Consider the following 19,585-nt stretch of genomic DNA (forward strand, 5'->3'; position numbering starts at 1 on the left):
ATGTTTATAACCTCACATTGACAAACATCAGATTACTTAAAATAGTTTCACCTTCAGCATGAAATATTTTCTATAAACAGTGTGTACACCAAGCAGTAAGAACAATGTTGTAACCAGTATCCTCACAGCATGTTACGTGAGGAATACTAAGTATGTAATGCACTACTATGGGTAAAATGTGCCAGGAAGGAGGAGGTTGGTGCAGAGGTTTGTGGCAATTTGGTAGAAGTGGGAAGGTAGGAAGCTTGAATATCTGTGCCGTGTAGGGGGTGAGTGTTATTGAAGAAATGAAGTTGAATAACAGCTTTCTCATGTCAGGTGGATGGTTTTAACATGAATTATTTGCCACAATCAGCAAGCAGAACTGCTGTAGCTCCGTCACATAAGAATTGACATTTTAGGCTCTTGTGAGATTAGAACCTAAAACCATCAAAAATTCAGCTGTGGTTGGTGATATCTTTTCCACTGACATAGGGATGTACTGAAGCGTTCACTTCTCCCTTATAGTGCTAGTGAAGGCTTTGAGGGATAATTTGCAATGAAGATGACATTAGTTCCTGGACTTGAAACTTGCATTTGATCATTAGATGACAAACAGTAAGTGAGAATTGTTCGTAATGTAGACAATATCAAGGAAATTTAGCAGGATAATTCTGTGTCCCTCCAGGAAGTATCTCGACTATGTTGCCAGACTTAATCTACTTTACTTCTGTAAAGTTTGGAAGGTAGGAGACGAGGTACTGGCAGAAGTAAAGTTGTGAGTACCGGGTGTGAGTCGTGCTTCGGTAGCTCAGATTGTAGAGCACTTGCCCGCGAAAGGCAAAGGTCCCGAGTTCGAGTCTCGGTCGGGCACACAGTTTTAATCTGCCAGGAAGTTTCATATCAGCGCACACTCCGCTGCAGAGTGAAAATCTCATTCTGGAAACATCCCCCAGGCTGTGGCTAAGCCATGTCTCCGCATTATCCTTTCTTTCAGGAGTGCTAGTTCTGCAAGGTTCGCAGGAGAGCTTCTGTAAAGTTTGGAAGGTAGGAGACGAGGTACTGGCAGAAGTAAAGCTGTGAGTACCGGGCGTGAGTCATGCTTCGGTAGCTCAGATGGTAGAGCACTTGCCCGCGAAAGGCAAAGGTCCCGAGTTCGAGTCTCGGTCGGTCACACAGTTTTAATCTGCCAGAAAGTTTCTTAATCTACAATGTTTGCCAAGTCCCAATCATTATTGTAGCAGGATGGAATACATGTCCAAAGCCCATGAGCATTTTGAGCAGGCTAGCAATCCAGGAGTAAAGTTTCTGTTTCAAAGATGCAGTGTAAGCATCTCTCACATTGACAAATACTTGAAATATGAAAGGTGTAAGCAAGTGGTTGTAATTCATCAGAAACAACATATTTAATTTTTTGTTCTTTTCTTTTCTTCCCTATGCTTTCATCTGTTCACTATGTTTCTTCTTTCTGTTTTCAGACCATTTTGAACCAGGCTACTCTATGTTGGAATCCTTCCATTTTCAATACTTTTTCCCAAAAGGCTTCTCTGTTGTTTACATCTTCCGTTTTTACATTGTTTCTTTCCAAATCCTTTTTGACTTCATTGAGCCAGCTTGTTGTGGACTTCTTACCCCCACAGATATTTTAAAATCTTATTAGTGTTCCGAATAAATGTCCAAAATACATGAGTCTTCTTTTTCTCATTACATTTGAAATATTTTCTGTATTTTGGTGTATTTCAGCATTACTTCGTAATTTCCGACCTTCTGCTGTGTTTCGTGGTCATAATATTTCCATTACAATTTGCCTTTGTAATACTCCTAATCTATCTAAATTATAGGTCAATGCCAGACATTCATTTTTGTATTGACAGTCTGCCTTCACTACTGTGTTGTAATGCCTTATTCTTGCATTTTTCTAAGCTAATGAAAATATCTTGCAAGTATTTCACAATTTTCAGTATTGCTTAACCCAGTTTTGCCATTTTCATTTTTGAAACAGACATTTGGTATTATTTTTTGCATAGTTTTTGTCTGTTTCCAAAAGTTTCTTCCCCTCAAAGGCTCGTTTTGTATTTTTGATTAACCTGGCTGTTTCCTTTCTTTGTTGTTTAAATTGATCTTAATCTTGAATTTTCTATGAACATTTCCATTTTTGTCATTTTTTAGCCCCCTCTGCTATGGCTTCTTTGTAGATTCTATTGCAGATTATTTTGCTTTTATTTTCTTATTGGCCCAAAAGTTTTCTGTGCAGCATTATTAATTGCTGAGGATATTTCCTGCCATTTGCAATGTTTAACCACTTTAATTTCATCTTTATGGTTTTTTATTGATACTTTTGTTATAATAAGCCCTTCTGTATTAAATATTATTAACCTTTGTGACTTTCTTCGTTTCTTATTAGGTAGAAGTTTGTCTTTAATTTTAGAGAGGTAATACACCCTGCCACTGGTGTCATAGGTGGAAGAGGAAGTCTGATTTACTTCCCAATTGGAGAGCCTAGTGCAGTGAAGCACAAACAGAAATTAAAATTTCAGACTAACAATCTGATCTTATCTTGGATTTCAGTTCCTTACTTTGTAGGTAAGGAATTGCAGCATGGAAAGACTGCAAAATGGATTCACTACACAAAATGAAAACCCGAGAGAGAAACCCACCGTTGCATCTGCAATGCATTGGGACCAAGGGTTTTGTGGAGTCCCAACAACTGCAATCGAAAGGTTGAATTGGAGCAACCTTGAAATCCTTCTAAAATGAAATTCAAAAAGAAATATTTGTAATTTAAATTCTCTTATTAAGACTGGTAAACAAAAAGAACTGGAAATACTTTCAGACAGAAACAAAATTCAAATTTGAAGCAATTCAAGAAACAAGTTTCCTAGATGAAAATGTAGTAGATAGTTGTAACTTCAGAATCTTCAAAGGCAAACCAGCAATGAAAATTATGAATCGGATGCCATTACTGCATACAGCTTTCTATGTTCATATAAGCATAATAGGAAATAACAGAATTTAAATCCACCTCAGAGAGAATATCTTTCCTATCATTAAGTGGAAAAACAAGACACATGACTTGTTAATTGCCATGCACCAATAAGTGAAGAAAATGGAAAAATCCACAAAAAAAGAAAATTCTGGGATCTTTTAGAAACAGAAATATCCAAAATTCCAAAGAAAAACACCATATTACTATTAGGCTATTTCAGTGTAGAAATAAGCAGAGAAGAGAAATTAAGAAATGTAGTTGGACAATACTCGGCTCATAGAAGAACCAATGTAAATGGTATGAGGCTAATCAATTTGTGTCAGAGCTCTCACCAGAAACTAATGTCAACCTTCTTTACGAAACTCCCAAGAAAAGCTAAAACATGGATATCTCCCAATCAAATGTTAAGAGAATTTCAGTTAGAGCACGTGGCTATTCTGCAAAAAAAAGTACAATGGAAATAAATCATTATTTACATGAAAAATCATATTTGTGAGGTAAAAGTTCTCTCTATGCAGGCTGTGTTGAATAGTATAATTTACAGTACTGTATTTACTTACTTCACACTGAACAGCACTTGCAGGACTAACAGGCAGAATCCTGACATTGCAGTAGTGGGACCACATAGGCCTACACACCACGACTTTGTCGACACTGGAGACTGCGACCTCAAGCTTCCAAAATAAGTCTCCAACAGAGACCAAGGGGCTGTGAAAACATTAGTTGGTGTCTCTGTATTTGAGCAACTGCAAATTTTTCAGTAGAAATTGAGCAGATCAATAATATCTGCAGACTTTTTTTACTGGTTTTGGACGTGCCTAGCACTTCAGGAATTGAAATCAATTGGTTTTGTTTACCTACCTTTGACAAGGCTTCTATACAACATCTGTCATGAAAGCTTAAACAGGGAAATATTGTCACATAACAGAGCATTAATTTGCATTCAGAATCATAATTTACAAGAAATCCACGGTCGAATATCAGAGGGGAATATTGGGGGTGCACAGTAATGTGATAAACTGTTACTCTTATCACCTCCACAATGAAGTGGCATTCTGTTCTGGAAGATATTAAATTGTCTACGGAAAGCTATGAGCATATGACATACTGCTGTGATTAACAAGTATGAATGTCATAAAGTCACGCAAAAAACCTGCAACCAATATGTGTATACTGAAAATTAGCTTCTCACCACTTTATTCAGTTGCTGACAATGACAGGCCACTTGTCAAAAATTTATTTGTTTATGTGTTACGGGCAATGTCCACCACCAGAACGTCATATAAAAGGGCTTAATACACAGTTCTGCGCCACATGATTTCTCAATTAACTATGGTGCTCAGTTAAGATTGAAGTAGCTTGACATGAACCTATGGTTTTTTATCAAAACCACCTAGACCATTTAATAAGATGGACATTCAATAATTAAAGAGACATACTGATGTAATAAAAAAAATTGTGCATTTTTACAAACTGAAACTTTTACTGCTCCTCAACATAATCTCCACCGATATAGATACTCTTCTCCCAACAGTGAACTTGTTTTTTTATACTTGATGCAAAGATTTCTTTTTCTTGGTGCCTGCGTCACTTTACCACAAGTCATCGTCTTTTGGACTTCGGTTCAGAATGGTGAATCGTAGTTTCGTCAAATGCTAGAATCTTGTTTAGAAAAGGGTCACACTTCCTTCCATAGCATTCTTTTAAGTCTATAAGCTTTGAGTCTTGATTACTTGTGTTGTTGCATTAACTCTTTCCGGGCCCGTCTTTCACTTCTTTTGCTGTTCTTGAGCCTATTACTGATAATAGGGTGAACTGCGCCTACATCTATTGGAATTGTTTTTGCTGTAAGTCCAACCATAATGTGTCAATCTTCATGAATAATGTCATCATTGTGGGTATTAAGCGAAGCAGTTAACACTTCTACCTACCAGCCAGGACACTGCATGTCGGTCACTGAGGTTCAACTGCTCGTGAACTGTTCTGCCCACTTACAATAACTTCCGAGATTCATTCAGCTTTCACCACAATATAAAAGTACTCGAGAATAGATTTTAGCCAGTTTTTCACCTTCAGAAAGCAAAATAGCGATTACAATGTTGTTTAACTAATGTGGAAAGTTTAAGCATCCAAGACATCATTAATTACAATATTGAATTATAAACAAGACAGTTTTTATCTGTCAGCTGTTAGCTCTTCCCAGTGATGGAAATCGAAAGTCATGACAGTATTTAAACTTGGCTTCATCCTCAACTCTAACAATTACTCCCTGATAATTCTCGTGAATATTCTGATAACCTACAGACTACAACAAAAATAAAATAATGACACCAGTCCAATCATATCTTGTGATTCAACTCCGTACTTTGTACATAATACAATTTCAATTGCAATATGTGAAGTCCCCAAATTGAATGCACTACCCGAGGTGGTAACTCAAGAGAGAAATCCACCATTGCATCATGCAATGCATTGGGACCGAGGGTTCTGAAAGTCCCAACAACTGCAATCGGAAGGTTGAATCGGAGCAACCTCGGAATCCTTTTAAAATAAAATTCAAAAAGAAGTTCTTTATAGGCATTTTAAATGTAAATTCTCTTATCAAGATGGGTAAACAAAAGGAGCTAGAAATACTATTACAAAAAAACATAACTCAGATTTTAGGCGGCTCAAGAAACAAGGTTCCTAGATGAAAATGTAGTAGATACGTGTAACCACAGAATATTCAAAGGGAAACCAGCAATCAAAATTATGAATCAGATGCCATTACTGGGTACAACTTTCTATGTTCATAAAAGTATAATAGGAAATGTAATAGAATTTAAATCCACCTCAGAGAGAATATCTTTCCTTTCAGTTAATGGTGGAATTGTGAATTTGATTCTGATCATTCCCTGCTTAAATTAAAGTCAAACTCCTACCTAATAAAGAACAAAGAAAGTCACAAAGGTTAATACAGACAGACGTATTATAACAAAAGAATCAATTAAAAACTATGAAGATGAAATTAAAGTGGCTACACATGGAAAATGGCAGGAAACATCCTAAACAATTAATAATACTGCACAGAAAACTTTTGGGTAATAAAAAATAAAAGTAAAATAAGGTGAAATGAAATATGCAAGGAAGCCATAGAAGAGAAGGCTAAAAAATCGGGAAAAATGGGAAGGCTCAAAGAAAATTGAAGATTGTAATCAGTTTAAACAACAAAGAAAGGAAACAGCCAGGTTAATCAGAAATACCAAACGAGCATCTGAAAGGGAGAAAGTTTTGGAAATAGACAAAAAGTTTGTAAAAAAAAATAATTTAAGAACAAATTGAAGGGGTACCAAACTCCAATTGTCTGTTTCAAAAATCAAAATGGTAAAATTGAAAATCGTGAAATACTAGCAAGATATTTTCATCAGCTTCTAAAGCAGGGGTTCACAACATACGTGCTCGCGAAGCAAGCTGTGAGCAGCAAGGCGCGAGCACGGAGCAGCGCGAGCACGCTACCCCCACTACCGGACCAGAGCGGAGAGTGGGGAGAGTCACGTGGGGCACACAACAGCTGCCGCTAGTCAATGTAAATATCCGCACCCACCTGCAGGGATACCACTCACGAATTATTACTGTGACAAATGAAACAAATAAAGGAGAATGTACACGTGCCACATAATTTTATTAGCTTAGTGTATGCCTCTACATTCGTATTAATTTGTGAACTGTTACACAATAAAAGGTGTCTCTGAAGTGTGGGATTCTCTGTTATCTTGTACTTTTTGCCCTGTACAATTGCGTCTATGTTCGGAGTAATTGTTCTTGTGCATCGTAGGCGCAGCGTGCAGTTTAAATTTCGATCAGACAATGCGTTTCTCAGGTGCGTCTTGTTACATTTCATTGCAGAGAACAGTTATTCACAAACATACATGGAACCAAACATTGATATTATTGTAGCCGCCAGTTTGTGCAAATGAGGAAATCTATCCTGAGGGAAGTGTCTGTAAAGTTCCAAAATGTTTTTCTTGTTCTGAAATTTGTCTCTGTATTCTCTGTCACACTGCAGGTCAATAATTTCTAGTTGCAGCTCAGGACGAATCTCTTCAATATTCGCTGAATATGGAGAGGAGAACAGATCAGAATCACTGTCTAGTGCTGTCATATCTTGAAAGCGTTGATCAAATTCTTCCTTAAGGGCAACTAAACTATGTGAATAATGTTCACAGTCTTTGTGAACATCTTGCATGGATGATAATTTAGGAAAAGGAGCTAGATTTCCTGTTTCCAGCTGACTCACCCAAAGTGTCAATTTCATTTTAAAAGCTCATATTCGATCTATGAAATGAGTAATTAGCAGATCTTTACCTTGTAGTGAAATGTTCAAAGCATTCAGATGGCTAGTTAAATCTGCTAAGAACGCGAGATCACATTTCCATAAAGGCTCTTTCAATTCAGGAACACACATGTTATTTATTTCCATGAACATATTTATCTCATCTAATAGGCAAAAATTTGATTTAATAATTCGCCACGACTAAGCCAGCGGACCTCGCTGTAATAAGGCAGGCTACCATACTGCCTTTCTACATCCTCAAGAAAGCTTTTAAATTGTCTGTGTTGTAGCCCATTCTTTCTTATATAATTGGTTGTACGAACAACAACACTCATCACATTTTTTAGAGTGATACTCTTTGCACATAAGTTTTCCTGGTGGATCACACAGTGAACGCCCCTTATTTCATTCGGCACGGTCAGTTTTTGCATTTTCTCCTTCAACAACGCAACGAAACCTAATTTTTTCCCTGTCATCGCTGGTGCACCGTCTGTAGACACTGAAACTAAAGAATTCCACGACAATCCTATATTTTCAACACTTTCTTCAACACTACTTAAAATATCACCTCTGGTTGTAGTGTTCTTCATGGCTACTACATCGAGGAGCTCCTTCCTCACTTGAAGATCTCTATTAACACCTCTAATAAATATGGAAAGCTGCGCTGTTCCAGTGATATCAACACTTTCGTCCAGAGCTAGAGAATACGCCATAAAATCTTTATAGATATTTGCAAGCTGGCGCTGGACGTCGTCTGCCATGTCCTGTATGCAACGCATAATGGTCGTGTCAGATAATGGCACAGTCCGAAACTGTTCAACTTGAAATGGACACAAATGTTCCGCTGCAACTACCAAACATCTTTTATTAAATCGCCATCAGTGAAGGGGCGCAGGGATTTTGCTATAAACAAAGCAATTTTGTAGCTCACTCTGAGAGCTGCCTCAGTTGATTTTTCTTCGTCATCCAGATCATCTTCGGATAGCTTCCTTGTAAGTTTAATAACTTCCTGTGCATGATCTGGTCCATCACATTTTCCACTTCCGTAGTCTTTCGCGTGGTATGACATATAATATCGCTGCAAATTAAATTTCCTAAAAGAATTCAGCATTTTGTGACATACTAAACATTTTGCAACACCATCTTTTTCTGTAAACAGATACAATTCCCCCCAATGGGGGTTGAACTGGGAAAGCATGGTCGGGGTTACACAACGGCGACTTGACATGATTCTTAACCAGCGAAGTGACTGTTAGAGCTGATCGTAGTACTTTTAACGTTACACAGTCGGCGCGAATTCAGTAGGCACGCTGCGGTCCTATTCATACGTGCGCGCGCATTTCCCCTCCCTCCCTACTCCGCGACCTTGCACCTGCTCGCGAGGACGTGCCTTAGCAGACGCGAGTACTCGCGCCCAAAACCGGCCAGTTGTTAAGCCCTGTTCTAAAGTGTCCTGAACGGAGTCATAAACCGGAATTCTCCTATATTAATGAAAATTTGGAAGAAGATTTACCTCTAACTAGTGAAGAAATTGAAGAAGCAACCAAAACCCTCAAAAACAACAAAGATTGTGGAGAAGATTCTGTTACAGCTGAACTTTTGAAGTTGTCCTTGCCAAATATAGCACTTGAGCTAAATTTACCGTTTGAAGAAATCTGTAAAACAGAAAAAATCCCAGAAGAATGGAAGGTTGTCTTGATATGTCCACTCCACAGAAAAGGTAATAAACAGGTTGTAAACAACTATAGAGGAATCTCTTTACTGCCAGTGGCATATAAAGTATTTTCCAAGATAATGGAAGGTTGTCTTGATATGTCCACTCCACAGAAAAGGTAATAAACAGGTTGTAAACAACTATAGAGGAATCTCTTTACTGCCAGTGGCATATAAAGTATTTTCCAAGATTTTATCAAGCAGAACAGAAACAACATTAGACAGACATTTAGGTAAATATCAAGGTGGTTTTAGGAAGGGGAGGTCATGATCAGAACAAATATTTAATCTGAAGTCAGTAATTGCGACAAATTACTTAATTCAAAGGAAATTGTAGTTGTGATTGTGGATGTCAGGAAGGCTTTTTATACTGTTGACAGTGGAATTATAGATAACATAATTTAAGAATTTTGTGTAAAGTCTAAACTGGTAAAACTAATCCATGAAACACTTACAGATACTGTTTGCAAAGTAAAATATATGGGAGAAATTTCACAGCTTTTCAGAACAAAAACAGGTGTACAACAAAGTGATGGTCTATCCCAAATTCTTTTTGATATTATGTCAGGGATAATTGTAAGAATTTGGAATGAGAATCTTATTGAACTTTACATCTTGCATGTGAGGTTAGGAAGAGGAAGCAAAAAGATCTACTTCAAATGTCTTGCATTTGCATATGATTTTCCTATACTTTCTAAAAATATGGCATTGCCTATAGCACAAATAAATCTCCTTGAAGAAATAGCCAGTGGAACTGGTTTAAAAATTTCTGCAAAAGAAAAAAAAAAAAAAAAATTGTAACAAACGTGAAAGATGCTCCAAAAATTCTTCAAAACAAATATTCGCTAAATAAGAGAGTACAAAAATTCAGATATCTTGGGGGGAGAATCAAAGAAAATGCTTTGAAAAAGTCTGCAATAGAGGAAAGGGTGCATAAAATGGGGAGAGCATATGGTTTCACTAAAGACCTTTACAGTAAAAAGTGCCTATGCAAAAATGCCTAAATAAGGCATTACAAAACAGCAGCGAAATACAGAATACCTATCTGAAAGCGAACACCTGCTATTAAGCTATAATTTAGATATATTAGGATCTCCTGTGATGTTTTAAAAAATATTCATTCACTTTTGAGTGCGCAGCATTGCAGCGGCACTACACAACAGTAGCAAAATACAGAATACCTATCTGAAAGTGAACACCTGCTGTTAAGCTATAATTTAGATAGATTAGGCCCGGCCTCAGATGGGGTTGGATAAATCTGTGACCTGATTGGAGTAGGAAGTACTGGGTGTGTGGACTCGTAGGTCTGGCCCCTGGGTCTCTCACAGGGATATGATCCCTGTGGCGACAGGGTGCAGCGGGAGTGAGAGTGGGGTGGACTACTCTGTTGTGTAAGTAGGGTGGGTGATGAAACACCTCTTTAGGAGGAGTGACAAGGGTCTTGGGTACAATGTCCTCCATTTCAGAGCATGCTGATAGATAATCAAAGCCATGATGAAGGATATAGTTCAGTTGTTCAAGTCCAGGGTGCTGTTGGATGTTAATGGGGATGCACTTTTGTAGTTGATTCTTGGTGGTGGTGGGACGATTGTGGGTATTACAAGGTATGGTGTGGGAAATTTGTTTATGGGCTTGGTTTGGGGGGAGGGTGGGTTGGGTTGTGCCTGTCTTTGAAGGCCTTTGTAAGACCTTCAGCATACTGGGCAAGGCAGTTGTTGTCACTGCAGATACATCATCCACTGATGGCTGGGCTGTAAGGAAGGGATTTTTGGTGCAGAAGGAATGGTAACAGTCAAATTGCCACAGCTTGCCACAAGGATGAAAGACCACTGCCAAACAAGTAGCAAGAATAAAGTTGACCTCCCAGTGGCACAACATGCACCTGAGTACAGCATGCTCAATTTCAATGGCTGCTTCACAACCCAGCCCATCTCGATCCTTCCCCCCACCACCAGCTTTTCTGAACTACACAGATGAGAGTTACCCTTGCAATACATCCTTTGCTCCCATAATCATTCTTGCCTCAATCTCCGATAATCCACTGTCTCCACACCTTCCACCCATCACTTTCCCCTTCCCCCTGACTTATCGTACCCTTCCAATTCGTGTCCCCGTGTCAACTTCACCATGCGCCACTCCTCACTAGCTTCAACACCTGTGCATCACATGCCCAGCCAATGAACCTGCCACCCCTCCCTCTTGCATTCCTAGGCAACAATCCAGGTGCCTTTCTCTGAGCCAGTAGCCATGCACCCTCAACCCCTATTCCTGCCTGTCTCTCTCTCCCTTTGCCATCTCAATAGACAGAACCTTTGCCCAACCTAACCCACCTGTCGAACTGCAGCGTTGGCATTGTGCGTTCAGCTGGCACCATGTAGGGGCGTAGCCATGTGTATGTGTGCTTGTTTTTACTGTAGCTCGAGAGAGGATTTACTCCAAAAGCTTGCAAGTTTTCTTTCTTTTTTTTTGTGTGAGTGCCTTTTGATGACTTTTTGTTGAATGGTCTTCTTTACTCGTAAAATATTTACGTTCCACCAAACCTGTCCTGCTGTAGCTAATGGTCACTGAATGGCCAGTGTTGCAAGACAGTTGTGAGAGAAAAATGCTTTCATCTTATGATATTATTGGTTGATTCTTGGGAAACATTTTGCTTCTCCACAAGTAGGACAACAGCCTGGCAGATATTAGAATATCAACAATACATCTTTCATTGACCCACAGGACATGTTCATTATGATTCATGTCCAAGAAGAATACTTCCGATGCACTAAGTGACCTACCATAGTGTGTTATCAAACAGCTAACTCCATAGAGACAAATTCGGTTGTCCATACAAGTGAAAGAATCACTAACAGCATCATTTATAGCACAGTAAAACTTCATAGAAGCTTGTCTACATACTTTTCGCTCAAAAAAAGCCTTGAGCATGTGTATACATTTGCTTCATACTGCATATGTGCGGCTGCACAATAATAATTTGTTTCTTACAAACATTTGGGGTCAGTTTTCAGGCTCACAACAAAGTTGCAATTCATTAGGGCACATGTGTGCACATAAACACACGCACACACTCCTCTGACCAGTGGCTTCAGACTATAATGTGTGTTGTTAACGGAATATCCATCAGTGCTTTTTGTGGCTAGAAGACCACCGTCATTAACATGACAGGATTTTCATTTTGTGTCCTGTTGCTTTTTAATAATGCTGATTGAACTTGAGATTTATTCTGCCATCCATGCCATTGGTTTTGAGCAAGAGAGGACCATCATTTGTCACCCTGGACGATTGTGGAGGACTTTGTTTGATCTGTGTCAAATACCTGTTGTTGATTGAAAGTGGTATCACATTCATAAAATTACATTTTGTGGCACACTCAGTTCGCTACTTTATGCTATGACTGACCAGAATATTCACTACAAACAGCTAGATTCTGTTCCTAACACCTATGCTCATATTTAAGCAGCAAAAACAAGTGACAGAATACTTGTAAAAATATCCTACTTGTCAGTCATGTGTCTGGGTTGACATGTACGAACAAGCAGAATGGCCACAATCATTTCCTGTAGCCCTGAGTAATAATTCTTTTCGCTATCACAAACACAGCTTTCTTCTTTCTGTCATGCTTCCATTGATTCCTTTTGGACTCTGTTGAATAACCCCCCCCCCCCCCAACTTTGCTACCATCTGTAATCTACATAACTTTTTTTGTTTTCTTTTTTCCCCCACTAGCATTTTTTTCTTCTGTTTGTTGTTTCTATGTCTTATGCCTGGAATTATGAAAGGACTGTTCTTCTTTCCTTCACCCATAACTCACCCCCCCCCCCCCCCCCCCCCAAAAAAAAAAAAAAAAAAAAAAACCATTGCTCAATTTTCCGTCCCTCCTACTTAAGGAACAATTCCCAAGAGCATAAGGCTATTTTCCCTGTTCATATAGTTGTCAGCCTTGCTGCAGTTGCATATTCTGGCTCACCCTGTTTGGTCTTCCATATTTAACTTTTTATATTGAAAGTTATTAGATAACTTACTCACCTGACCACATCTTCACCTTACTTTTTGATGGTTCTTGTATTAACAGACAATGTTACTGTTCACAGAACATCAACAGTTAGCTGCAGCCCAGAGTGTTCAGTCACACATCCCGGTTCTAGCAGCAACACAGCAACCGCCTCCACCACCTCCACCACACCAACAGAATGAAGCTGGTCCTCCTCCTGAAATTAATTTCAGTCAGCCACCACCAGGCTACCCTCCTGTTAATTTTCCACCAGGTGAGTGCTCTTCTTTAAGTTGTACAGAAATTGTGAATAAAATTGTTGACAACCTTTTCTAATATGCTGTTACCTGGAAATTGTACACTCACAGATGGAACATATCTGGTTATTTGTGTTTGTAATATTGTACAATGTATCATGTACTACAACTAAATTTTCTGATTGAATTTTGAATGTACATTACTATTGCATGAGGCATCATATTGGTTATGGTAGAGAGTACTGGTAACAGTTACTTTTTGCCCATATCATTCCATTCACAGATGCTGTGCATATAAATGACAACCTTACCACTTATCTATGTGCTCTGATTCCTCCACTTTTATTGGTGTAGTTGTTTTACGAGTTTTGTTTATAGGAAAGGATGTATGTTGAAATCCTCTTTGCAGACAAATATTTGGAATTTTAAATTATAATATCGTTCTTGTAGAGGCTCCCATAGGAACTTCTTGAACATCTGCTTAAGTTTCATGTGTATTAGGTAAAATCTACAGCCATTTGCATTGCTATTCAGTGAACTGCTTAAATTTCTTCAGTCATTCTGACTTGTGAAGGGTATCAGATGGGTAGGTGTTGTTCCAAGATTGAATGCATAACAAAACCTTCCAGTGAACTGTAATCTGGCACCTGCTTTCTGACTGTGAGATTTATCCATTCTTCTCTCTCTCTCTCTCTCTCCCTCCCTCTCTCTCTCTCTCTCTCTCTCTCTATCTCTCTCTCTATCTCTCTGTCTCTGTCTTACTGGCACAATGGCTAAGACATTGCACTTACATTCGAGATGAAAGTTCCCAATGGACATGCGGGTTTGGGTTATCTATATTTTCTGCAGTTTTGATGGTATCATGCGAATTCATGTTGAATATTTTTTTCACAAATAATTCATGTGTCTTGTATCTTCATCCTCCAGAGATGTTCATTCAAGGTGATAATTTTTTGAAGCACGTTAGTGTGAATTCACAGCCTATACTGTCACAGAAAATCAAGTTATGTGTAGCTAGTATACTCAAATCATCTATTAAATGCTATAGGAGTTGACACCAGTGTGTTTGTTCTGCTTTGAGATTTTGGGCTTTTTCAGATACACACTATCTGTGATTGCATTTTGTTTCGGTCTTTTACAGAGGTCCTTTTATTTTTGTAATGAAATATGTGCTTGTTAGTTTTCTAATAAAAGATTGCTGGTGTATCATCTTATTACAACACGAATGATTACTTCACCCCACCTGCTGCAGGCTAGAAATGGAAGAAGATTAGTGGCGAACAGTTCCAACCTTCTACGGAGTGAGGGCTTTCAACACTGTTGATAGTAATTCTCCCATAAGCTCGGCAGTCTCTCTATTTGGGGGGGGGGGGGGGCACGTGCTTTCATTCCTCCCTTCTCTTTTGTAATCATCAACTACACAAAAATGACAATAAATTCTATATGCACTCATCACAGTCACACTTCAGGCACAACATTAACACAATAAGAAAAAGTCTTAAGTGAAATAAAAATAACGCTGTTAGATATGGCTGAGATATTGAGTGGTCAATGGACTCGTGAACAAAACTGAAATCTTTGCAGAGGTATCAGATAATGTGTGGATAATTGTCATTTAAGTAACAAGTTCCTGCTTTTATGTTTTGTTGGCCTGGAGACAAAACCATAAGCTGTTGATGTAAAACTTACGTTTACTGGGATTTTCTGGATTTTCACTTAAACTTGGCACCTCTCAAGCTATGGCACCCAACATGGTTGCATTTGTTGCCTGTATGTTAGTGCTGGTCCTGCATCTGGCTTTCTCTGAATAGGCCATGCCCGATCTTCCTAATCTTAGCTAATGCACCATGCATAATTACTTGATCGAGACAGGATATTGAAAACTACATTCCTTTCTTCATTTTAAATTGTTATGACAAACAAGCTATTTGAATGTTTTCACAGATCTATTGCAAGGTTGGTTTGCTTAGGTGTGTGTGTGTGTGTGTGTGTGTGTGTGTGTGTGTGTGTGTGTGTGTGTGTGTGTGTTGGAGATGACTACGTCCACCTTTAATACATAAACTTGTCAACAGCATACAATTCAAAGCAACAGAGTGGTTTTCATATAATTGTTGCCTCCAAATCCAGAAGTTTTGAGAGAGGAACTCATAAACCTCAACAAATCCCTTCATATTGAAGCACATATATGTTGCACACTTCGAAAGCTGTCTGGCATGAACAGTATTGATGTGCAGTTATGCAACTTAGCTGTACACCATACTCAACAATAGAGTGCCTTGTGTCCTTGAATTTTAAGTGATGCGCAGCTGCTTGAATAATCTTTGGTAAACAGTGACCAGCATTGGTGCAATCCTCTGTTATGTGTAGATTGATTGCATTTTCCTTTAAATTGTAAGAGTGATTTTACTCCTATATTTTCCTTGAGGAGAGGAATGTCTGTTATCTCTCCATAAGAATTACTGCCTTTCTTTTGCTATCACTTGACTGTGCACCTATTTTTGTACCTGTAACTGGCCAGAAATTACATGTTGTTCCTTAATGAGGCATGGCATCAAACCTTAACAGTTTTTTGAATATTCTCTTTAGATTTGTTGATGGCTTCTTACACTGTTGGAAAAGAAATTGCAACACCTAAAAGTAATTAATGTAGAATAATGAAATTTTGAGCATACATTTTCCTTGGTATCATATTTAAGGAATTAACATTGCAAGATCACAGGTTAATGTAAGTGCAAGATAAGACATTGAAAATGTGAAATGCTGGACATTAATAACTGGTGTAAATGCCAGAATGTTGCATGCAAATGTGCATACATTGTGTTGTACAGGTGATGTCTGTCAGTTTGTGGGACGGAGTTCTATGCCTGTTGGATTTGGTTGGTCAATACAGGGAAGCTTAACACTATTTGTGGATGATGCTGGAGTTATTGTCTAATGATGTTCCATATATGCTCGACTGGAGAGAGATCTGGTGATCGAGCAGGCTAAGGCAACATGTCAACACTGTAGAGCACATTGAGTTACAACATTGGTATGTGGGTGAGCTTATCCCATTGGAGAACACCCCCTGGAATGCTCTTCATGAATGGCAGCACAACACATAAGATCACTAGATTGACATACAGATTTGCAATCAGAGTGTATGGGATAACCATGAGAGTGCTCCTGCTGTCATATGAAATCACACCCCAGACCATAACTCGAGGTATAGGTCCAGTGTATCTAGTATGCAGACAAGTTGGTTGAAGACCCTCAACTGACCTCCTTCAAACTAACACACGGCCATCACGGTCACTGAGACAGAACCAGCTTCCATCGTAAAACACAACAGACCTGCACCTTACCCTCCATTGAGCTCTCACTGGACACTACTGAAGTCGCAGATGTTGGTAGTTGGGTGGTCAGTGGAACACATGCTACAGGGCGTCTGCCTTGGAGCTGTCCTTGAACTAACCAATTTGTAAAAGTTCATTGTGTCACTGTGGTGCCAACTGCTGCTCAAATTGCTGGTGCAGATGCAGAATGATGTGCCAGAGCCAAATGCTGAATACGATGGTCTTGTCTCTCAGTAGTGCCACATGGCTGGCCTGAGCCTGGTCTTCTTGGAAACATACATTTTCGTGATACTGCTGCCAGCAGTCATGTACATTGGCTACGTTCCTGCCAAGTCTTTCTGCAATGATGCAGAAGGGACACCCAGCTTCTCATAGCCCTATTACACAACCTCGTTCAAACTCAGTTAGGTGTTGATAATGCCATCTTTGTCATCTTAAAGGCATTCTTGACTAACATCAACTCACACATCCAATCTCAAAAGTAACTGATGTTCATGATTGTTACAGCATGTGTTTAAAGCAAACCTGATTTGCATTCCCATAGTGCCACTATTAGTGGCACTCCTATGCAACTGGCACAAAATCGGAATAGACATCATCTTCTAGATGTAGAAATATGCCTACCAACATTCGTTTATGTTGCGCATCTCCTTCTTGGTTCTGTTATTTTTTTCCCGATCAGTGTATATAGCGTCTTCTGTGGTCACTTTGCTTTCGTGTAATTTCTGCCTGTGCACAATTTTAAATTTCTTATTAACTGTGTAAAAATACAGTTAATTTGGTGAGAGAGAGGTATGATGATAACACCGTGATCGACAGCTCCTGTCGAAAGTTTTTACTTTCACACAGGTATCCTGCAGGACATGTTGTAGGTCTCTCGTAGTACGACAATGTCGATGATGATGCGGCAGTTGTCTTCTTGAAGATTATTCCCGTCCATCCAAAAATTTGACCTAATGGTTCATGATGCACATAGTGGGGAACAGGTGTGCTTAAAACTCGTAGAAATAAAATACTTTTCTTCCATGAGCTACCCACTTTTTATTTGTTAGGCATATATGGAAAAAGATACGTCCCTAGACCATGGCAAATTAGAACAGAAGAACTATGTTACAAGCATTAAAATAAAATTTTAAGCTATAGCATTTTTAATATTCCACTGGAGCCTGTATGAACTAACACTTTTCCCCCCCCCTATACAGATAGGCCTTATACTTACCTATTCATAACCTATTCTATATATCCTCTTGCTTTCTTACAGCCCTCCCAATATCAGTAAATTCACTCACTTATCTTGGTTTATGCATATTCAGCTGCATCAATGGAAAATTCACTTGAGAATGCAAATAAATGCAAGACAGGAAGTGGGGAGGGAGGCAGACAAAACTGAGAAAAATAAAGGTATAATGAAAAAAGAGAGGTAGGGCGTATTAACAGAGATTAAATTCAGGAAGATGTCGGGTGCAAGGACGGGTTGAAGCCAAGTTCCCATCTCTGACTTTCAGAACAACTTGTATCGCATGGGAGGATCCAAGTAGCCCTTTTGATGTAGCAGGCATTGGGGGCATGAGTCATCTGGTAAAGCATTTTGGAAACTAGGTACAGAATCTCCCTAAGGTAGGGAGCTCTTTTCTGTCAATTCACATGCTCAGCCAGTTTACTAGTGTTCCTGCCCACATAAAATGCTGTGCAGTGGACATAATTTAGTTGATAAACAACTTGTGTCGTTTCATGAGTTGCTCTGCATTCGATATTGCACAATTTACCAATGATGAGTCTAGAATAAATAGTGAATGATGCAGATTTATCAGTGGGGACAGTTAGAGGGTTAGGAAACTAGGGGTAGGTATGATGGTTTGAGAATGTCATATGGTTTGACTAGGATGTTATGGAGCCTAGGCGTGTGATGGGAGCTGACGTTGGGTGATGTTAATAGAATATCGGGGAGGGAGGATCTCATTTTAGGGCTTGACTTGAGCATTGAGTGCTTCTGAGATTTTTGTAAGTGGGAACTGACTCAGAAGAAGATACTGCTGGGGAGAAGAGATTGTGAATAACATGTGTGGGGTAGTTATGGAAGGTGAAAGTCTGGGAGAGTTTGGTGGTGTAAGTGCTGAAGGATTCACTAATGGAGCAGGTAGGTATATTGTGGATGCCTATGCTATATGGAAGAGAGCAGTTGATGTGGAGGGGTTGATAGCATTCAGAATGTGGTATTGTTGCTTATTGCTTGGTTTTATATGGACTGAGCTTTGGTTGTGGACTTCAGTGAGGTGGAGGTCAATGTAAAGGAAGGTGGCTTTGTTTGTGGGTTAGGTTGTTTGTGGAAGGAGACCAGACAGCGAGGTCATCAGATTAGGGAACGACAGGGAAGGAAGTCGGCCATGCCCTTTCAAAGGAGCCATCCCGGCATTTGCCTGGAGCGATTTAGGGAAATCACGGAAAATCTAAATCAGGATGGCTGGACGCAGGATTGAACCGTCATCCTCTCAAATGCGAGTCCAGTGTCCTAGCCACTGCGCCACCTCACTCGGTTGCTTTGGTTTTGGAAAGGTTCCGGGGAAAAGGAGTTAATTTGTTGCAGAGAATGTAGCAGTTCCTCTCAATTTGAGTCCAGATCACAAAGATGTCACTGATAAATATGTATTGAGTCGGGATCCCCAGCTTCTGGGTCTTGAGGAATGCCTCTGCCATGCAGCCCATGAAAAAATTGACATAGGATGGGCTGTCCCTAGTTCCCACAGCAGCCCCCCCTGATTTTTTGGAGGTCTGGCCCTCAAAAGGGAAGTAGTTATGGGTAAGGATGAAGTTGGCTGGTGTGACCAAACAGGTGGGTCCCTTCGTTCTGGGGTCTCAGTGACCTGCCTTTCCTTCTTAAATTTTCCCCTATGTTCCTCCAGTTTCTTTGAAAAAGGAATTAATAACTCCATATGCATAGATAATGTCAACACTTTTATTTTTGTGTTTGTCTGTTGGCAGCACAAAATGTTTCACCACCTGGAAGTTAGT

At 39.3% G+C, this 19,585-nt stretch overlaps 1 protein-coding gene across 6 annotated transcripts in view; it reads left to right on the top strand.

Annotated features, from left to right (window-relative positions):
* LOC124606870 (calcium homeostasis endoplasmic reticulum protein) overlaps positions 1–19,585 on the top strand; it is a 377,438-nt gene that overhangs the window by 188,947 nt on the left and 168,906 nt on the right. For 5 of the 6 annotated variants that reach the window (XM_047138971.1, XM_047138963.1, XM_047138994.1 and 2 more), the window contains one exon: positions 13,085–13,258. The exons of the other annotated variant lie outside the window; for it this stretch is intronic. In XM_047138971.1, coding sequence (XP_046994927.1) covers positions 13,085–13,258 — 174 coding nt within the window. The remainder of the gene's footprint in view (positions 1–13,084; positions 13,259–19,585) is intronic. 6 annotated transcript variants of the gene reach the window in all.

The sequence above is a fragment of the Schistocerca americana genome, chromosome 1 (genome assembly GCF_021461395.2).
Source record: "Schistocerca americana isolate TAMUIC-IGC-003095 chromosome 1, iqSchAmer2.1, whole genome shotgun sequence".
Taxonomy (NCBI): Eukaryota; Metazoa; Arthropoda; class Insecta; order Orthoptera; family Acrididae; genus Schistocerca; species Schistocerca americana.